The 7,730-nt window shown below is 28.5% G+C and overlaps 1 protein-coding gene across 1 annotated transcript in view; it reads right to left on the bottom strand.

Annotated features, from left to right (window-relative positions):
* The window catches only part of LOC106683449 (ecdysone receptor), a gene marked incomplete in the record, with an annotated part of 26,096 nt that extends 23,678 nt beyond the window's left edge, over positions 1-2,418 (bottom strand). Inside the window, 1 exon segment of the mRNA XM_067046300.1 lies at positions 2,297-2,418. Coding sequence (XP_066902401.1) covers positions 2,297-2,375 — 79 coding nt within the window.
* Positions 2,419-7,730: the final 5,312 nt, after the last annotated feature.

The raw sequence follows: 7,730 nt of genomic DNA, 5'->3' as shown, positions 1-7,730 counted from the left end.
TATTTTTGTATTATTTATTTATTTAATTATTTTATTTTATTCTATTTTTTATTTTTTTTTTTATTTTTTTTTTTTACTTTTATCATCCCATAGGCGTTGATGACCAGAGGGTTTTACGCCTTTAAGCAAAAAATCAACAACAACAATATGGACATAAACTCTGCAAACATAATAAATAAATTTCAGTTACAATAGTCTTGAAAATTATGTTAAAAAACAAGAAAGGATCCCAAACGATATCATAACAACGGTAAGTAGAAGGGAGGATTTAAAGAGAATTAAGTTCGGGACAAGAGTCCTTGAATGATAGTGGAAATGAAATATATTAGTAGTATATATTATAAAATATCTAACTTATTACAAAGTATTTAATATGGGTATATATGACTATGTAACAACTAGGTTATAGAAAGACTAAAGTAATTTGCGTTTAGGAAGCAAACAGAAAGAATAGATAAAGAAAAAAAAAATTAAATGCAAGATAAAATATTATTGCAACGTATATATATATATCTATATAGATAAAAGGAAATGGTCAAATCTTTGTCCACAATTAACTTTTTGAATTACTGGACCGATTTACATGTTTTGTTTTTTTCAAAATGATCCCTGTCCCTATAGAAAGGATTTTGGTTTTTTTTTTCCGCCATGTCTCCCATTAGAGTCCTACAAATCATTTTGTGGGACCGCCACTCTATGAAAGTCAACGCCCCAGGCCGATCTCGTACCGGCGCCGCTAGTAGATCTCAAATTGATAAAACTGCGCCTAACCACCTGAGCTACGGACGCCCCCAACGGGAAAGTTTAAAGCCACTAAAATCACCGATTTCTTCTGTAGGAAAAAGTTATGATAAAAATTAAACGTTTTTAGTTTGTAGCCCAAAAAGTATACGTTTTATCATGATTATTATATACCAATCGATTCGTCTCCTTCCAAAAAATAAGAAAAAAATATCGATGTTTCCAAGGAACGATATTATATTCACAAAAAAAAAAAAAAAAAAAAAAAAACTCATGCGATTTGGCTTGAAGTAAGTCAACAAAATTTTTTTTTTATGAAAACGTAAATAATATTTGTTTTAGTGTCGTCTCAAACGTGAATTTGAAACAGCCGCCATTTTTTATTCCCCCTACCTATACTTGGCAGACTCATAAATTCTAACTAGTAATTATACATACTTTTCATAGAAGTAATTCAAAATTGGGGAGAAATAACTGAAATTTCTTCTCTTGGGCTCTCGTACTAACAGTGATAATGCGCTTGCGTTTGCCACTACTGCCAACATTCAACATGTTATTTAAAATTTCGTATTAGGCATGGGATTATTTTTATTATACATAAGAGGGATTCGTTTCATTTTTTTTTTTTAATTCAACTATTTTTATTTCAACTGGGGAATGCTTAAAAACAACAAGCAATGCCACTCAAATATAAAAGTTTGCCATTAGTATAACAAGTCCTAGGATAAAATATATATACTAACACAATTAATTTACGATTTTTTTTCCGTTCCAACTACATACACACCACTTTATTCAACATGTTAATTTGCATAAATGCAATAAATTATTGCATTTAGTAAAAATTAAATTAAAAATTTTGTCGAATATTATGAAAACTGCAACTCCTCCGAAGATAAACGTCATGAACTACTTTATAGTGCATTTAAGTAGCTTTAATTTTAGTGCTAATAGACATCTGTACGTCGAATGATTTTTCAGATATATTTTTCTCAATATATATTCACTAATTTCTGATTTTTCAGTTCATTTTTTAGGTAATGTTTCTTTTTAAAAAGCTATATCTGAGGAACCATTGAACTTAAATAGCTCTATTAGGGCTCATATTACAGAAAATAAACTCTACTTTAAATAATGTACTCTTAGGTTTTCTAGTGTTTTGGTAGTTTTAATGATATAGAGATCTGAATGAATTTTTTTTTTTTTTTTATAGTTTTTGAAACAGCCGCAATTTTTTATTCTCCTACCTATACTTGGCAGACTAATATTTTTTTTATTAATAATTATACATATTTTTTTTTAAATCAATCAAAGATTGGGATGAAATAACTGTCATTTTTTTCAGAAATGGCTAGAGAGTGGGACAAAAAAAAAAAAAAACCCAAAAAGTGAATACTGTCATTGCCAGTATGGTAGTGTAACAAGATATGGCTGTCGTTCTATCAGGATTTGGTTGAAAGTTGGTAATATATGCTACCAAAGCATATATATATCGTCCTGAATCTGAGATAGTACACAGGAAAGTAGGAAAGTTTGAATGAGAGAAGGTACTTACCACTCACCCAGGTATGAATCATCATCTCGACTTTGTAGGTTGGCCAGCGAATAAACTCTTCACTGTTGCATACATCCATTCTGCATTAGACACTACCACTGAGTATGGAATTAAACTGATTCTGTTTTCCTAGAGCTTGACTAGGCAGAGGGGAGGGGGGTGCAGGTAAGGACTTCTTATGACTTAAATAATATTGCTTTAAGGGTTCAAGGATTACTTTCTGACCCTTTAGTTGACAGTCTGTCGGAATATATAAATATAGGTTAAATACAATTTTATTCATTATTCTGCTAAAAGTAATAAATTATTGGTGGATAGATTTTATGGAGAAGGCAGCATTTAATTTTTAATGGACAAAGTTTTTCCTATGCATGGCAATATTATATTCTTAATCTCAACAATACCCATATAATAATTCTGTACGATTATATTTTATTTTTATAAAATTTAATAATAATTTTTTTTGTATTAAAAAATATTATCTTTTTTCTTTATTGAGTGTGGGAACTGACATTATTTACATTTTTATTTTATTATTTCTTTATTGACATTTACAACTGTACATAATAATACATCTAATGAATTTTATGTAAGATCATAATGGCATGTGGAGAAACTACTCACAGGTACCACTCTAATTACATTTTTACATTAGAAGGTCTAGTTGTTGTTGTTGTTGTCTGGGTCTAGTGGCCATCTTCTTTTCAGGCGCCTCGGAGGATTGTCAGGAATGGAAGAGGAAATAAGGTTAGAAACTAGTGGGTTTGGGTAATTAGGAAGTTCATAATGAAAATATTGAAATCAGGTTCGAGCTTGAACATTATGGTTTTTATGGATGATTTTATTTGTGACAAAGTAAGGAGAATTGAGGATTAAAAAATATTTAATATAATATTTAAGTAAAAATATTTTACCTAGCCAGTTGAAACAAAATATATTTAGGAGAAACAAACCTCTGATATTTATTGTTATTTTTTTACAAAAATTAGATTTTTGTGAAAAACTATTTTTGCCTATATAAGAAGCAATTTTAAGTTTTGAGATTAAGCGTGCATGTTAATTCATTAAATTCAATATAAATTTTTTTAATCTTTAATTTTGTTTTATCTGAAAAATAAATCGAATTGTAAATTATTATTCCCATATACCAGTATTAAAATAATTTAGCTGGAACGAATCAGATAAGTAGGATTAAATATTATTAGTAGAACGCTAAAAACGAACTTCACTAACTTTTTCACAATAATATTTTTTTGACAATTTTACAATTTCACAACGTAGAAAGTAATTTTTGGCTTTTGTGATTTCGTATAAATTCATTGTTTAGGAAAGAAATAATATATCTAAAAAATTTAGAAACAAAATTAAATTTCTTGAACCACCCTATAACAATAAATTTGTTAAACGTACATTAAACTATATGGTACCATATCTGTTCAATCGTTTACCAGAAGAACTAATAAATTTTTAAAAAAAATATTCTTACTTCTATGATTCCCAATAATTGATTCATCAAATAACCATGCCTGCCTCTATTTATTCTTAAATCCATATAATTTATTTATTATATTACAATCTCTATTAGCAGTGTATGTGTGTGCTTAGTAATATATATTATTGGATCCTTATTTTTATCATATTCTGTATCATCTTTTTTATTATCATTATTATATTAATTCACTAATTGTAAATTTGCAGATTTATCATCCACTTCAAAGTCCTTTCAGTTAGTTTTATTATTATTATTTTTTTTAAATAATTAGTATTTTATTTTTATTTTTATCTTAGTGCTTGTTGATTAAATTATTAATTGTATCACTTGAGATCAATTCATATTGCACTTACCTTGCATAGAAATTGTATAGCCTCTACTACGCCCTAATAGTTGTAAAATTACATTTCACATATGTCTATCATTTTTATGTGTTATTTTGGCTCCGACCGATAGATGTTGTCACCTGGTCGGACCATATTCGATATAATTTTTTAAATGAATAAAATTTAAAAAAATAAATAAATAAACTCAAGTAATACAATTTAATATATATAATTTTTTATATTGGTAGCACAATGGGTAGTTTCTCTACACGCCTGTAACACTCCAATTTAACTAAGATCAGATTTACTAAATGTATTATAATGCACAGTTGTAAATAGCAATAAATAAATATTTTTAAAAAATAGGTTTATTTCTATATAAATCAAAATATTTTGTTTAGGAAAAATTAAGGTAGATTCGGTTTTAGCGTCTTTTGCAAACCTTAAATTCAAATTTTCATAAAAATAAAAAATTAGAAGTTTTCGGGCTTGAATTGCAAAGGATTTATTCACGAAATAAATTCATAACTCTTTACATTTTTATCTAAATCCAATGTAACTACAACCATTGGAAAGTTGAATTTCTGCCCTGTCATGTCATTTCAATTTCTTTTGGATTTAATGCCTTTATATGGGAGAAAATGGTTTTTATTACTCGATAACCATAAAAATTCCTATTCAAGGGTTTAATTGTGCAGTAATGTAAATAATAGTTGATGAGGTTAATAATTTAAGTTAAAGTTACGTCAACCTATAAGTTCTCAATAAGTTAAATTGGAGTGTTACAGGCGTGTAGAGAAACTACCCAATGGTAGCACTCTAATGACATTTTACATTAGCTGGTCTCGTGGCCATCTTCATTTCAGGCGCCTTGGAGGATTGTCAGGAATGGAAGAGGATGCAAGATTAGAAACTAGGGGGTTAGAGAGTTTATAATGGAAGGTGTGATATGTGATTCTGGTACAGTTGTAAATTACAATAAATAAACACAAAAAAAATATTTGAAGAACTACAATTTATATACTAACTTTCGTTGTTATTGACTTGGCCGAAATATTTTTTGTTGGATAGTTTAAAACAAATTAATAACAACTAGTAACTTACTTTTTTCCCAATGAGGAAATAATGTCTGAGACATTACGTTTACGGCTTGCAAATGTTGTTAAATGGAAGGATCAATTACGGTGAATTCGTTTATAGATACTTGAGTGTAAGGAAACACTTATCAACTTGATTTGAAATATTTTATCTTAGAGGGGTTTTCACACTTTTCAACGCTGTGCATGAAATATGGTGTGTCAACAACTTTTTGAACAATGGTAATACAAGGAGGTGAATTTTTCATGATCGCTCTCAACCATCGATGTTGGACACTGCGATCGATAGTTGAAGAAGATGGTTGGGGGGTGTGGTTCTAATAAAGAACATAAATAAGCAAAAAATTATTTATTCATGCCGACGTCTAAGAAATAACGGCCATTAGCAGTTTATGGCTATGAGTATTTATGTAATACAGATAATTATATATTATGTTACTGTAGCCGTGTTATTGACCATTGTGATGAAACTATGTTCCTATAAAAATGTTCATATTGGAGCAACTTTCGTGTAAGTTTAATTGACGTATCGATATTCAATTTTGTTTTTCTATTTCTAGTTCATTTTAATTTTTGTACATCTCGTTGCTTATTAAAAATAGCTTACTTTACTCGAAATCTCTTCTTTGATTTTTATCCAGTTCCCAATAAGATTCCATTAGGTCCTTCAGAACAAAATATTCGATTTTAATGATGGAAAATCAAGATTTATATTTTTATATCTGAAAATATAAAAACTCGTTAAGAATAAATAACTGTAAATTCTATGTAGTCAATGGCTACTCTATTGAATTCAGCAACCTGAATATATAGAGATTTATGGGAGTTACAGAACATTTAAACAATTAATAGGTTTTTGCACAAAATTTTGCGGTGCCTTACCATTGTACCACCCCTCTCCCTAGTTTGAAGGAGTATAGAACGATAAATTTATGGTCTTTCTTTCTTTTTTTTATTTACTGTAAATCCAAAAATTCGTAATAAATTTAATGTCATAAATGACTTAATTTAATAGTGAATTTAATAAATGAGTACTGTGATGTAATAATAACATCAAGTTTTCTTTTTATTGATAGATATTACAATCTGCGAGATGTACCACAGTTGTGGGTAATAGATAATAGTGATGAATGATCTCATACATACTAAAATAAAATAAAATAAATTAAATAAATGAATAAAAAAAAAACTCTCTTAAAATATATACAAACAGAAGAATAAACAAAATAAACAGCCGGCAACTGCCGTTTCAACCTTCAAGGAGGACTGTAGGGATGGGTGGAACTAGATAAGGATTGAACCAAGGATTAGGATGGTTGGAAAGGTTTATATGGAATTTTGAAAATTTGTTTGGTAAAATCAAGTTAAACCGCCGAATACCATCTGGATAAATGCACCAGTACCAATCTTTGTTTTTAAATAGTTCGGTGCCAAATTCAGATTCAAAATTGGAGCCAATTTTGAAACCGTTATAGACAGACACCAAACTCCTTATAAATAAAAATAAAGTTTGACAAATCAATAACACCTGCACCTACTCTGCTCAGGTAGTTTCTTGGGCCCCATTCAGTATTGACTAGAACAGGTAGTTTACGACGATGCCTGTACTATAGCTATAGTTTGGATTGGAAAAAAAAAAAAAAAAATTACAACTGTATAAAATATATTATAATTATTTTTATAAGTGAAAAAATTTTATTAATTTAAAAAAAACAACCTAATTTTCAATTAATGTGACTATATGACAATATTTCAAAAAGAATGACAATATTTGTAAAGAAACACTTTACAAAATGATGAATATTAGTACATGAATAAGGAGAAACCCGAAACGTAGCACAAAAAAATTTATAATATTGATAATAGTCTAAATGGAAGTTTTTTTACCTTTTTAACTTAATAAATAAAAATAAAAAAAGATAAAATAAAGTTTCATTCGCGCTTGTTATACGCTGGTTTACCTCAGTCCGTTGATCATTGTCATATAATGTTATCAAATAAAAATTCGTACATTATATTTAAGTAATACCAATAAGTATGACAACCTTCCATCTGTCCCCAACTAATGTTTTGTAACTATTTGTAAATATTGTAGTTTATTCCTAGGATCCTATGCTCTTTGGCTACATTCCGGTTTATATGTAAGCATTTAATTTTATTTAATTTTTTATAAATTTAACCATCCAAATTCAAATTTAATTTACAAGTAAATACAATATATACAAAGGAAAGTCTACATATTTACTGTGCCCTTCCAGTACCACATGGTATGTTGGGTTGGGTCCGCTGTAGGCGGGGGTTACAATAGCGGTTGTCCCTTACAATGCCACGTAGCAAAGGAAGGGCACTGTAAATATCTACGTATATATGTAGACTTTCCTCTGAACATATTGTATTTGCTTAGTATATTAAATCATGAGTTAGGCAAAAAAAAAAGTATTCACACGGAAATTAATTGTTTTAATTTGGAAAAAATATATTATTTGGTATCTTTCCGTCTATAATTATATGTTTATTAA

Source organism: Halyomorpha halys, unplaced genomic scaffold, assembly GCF_000696795.3.
Source record: "Halyomorpha halys isolate HHAL.00 unplaced genomic scaffold, Hhal_1.1 Scaffold484.1, whole genome shotgun sequence".
NCBI lineage: Eukaryota > Metazoa > Arthropoda > Insecta > Hemiptera > Pentatomidae > Halyomorpha > Halyomorpha halys.
The sequence above is the reverse complement of the archived record's forward strand: the minus strand, read 5'-3'. Positions and strand labels throughout refer to the sequence as shown.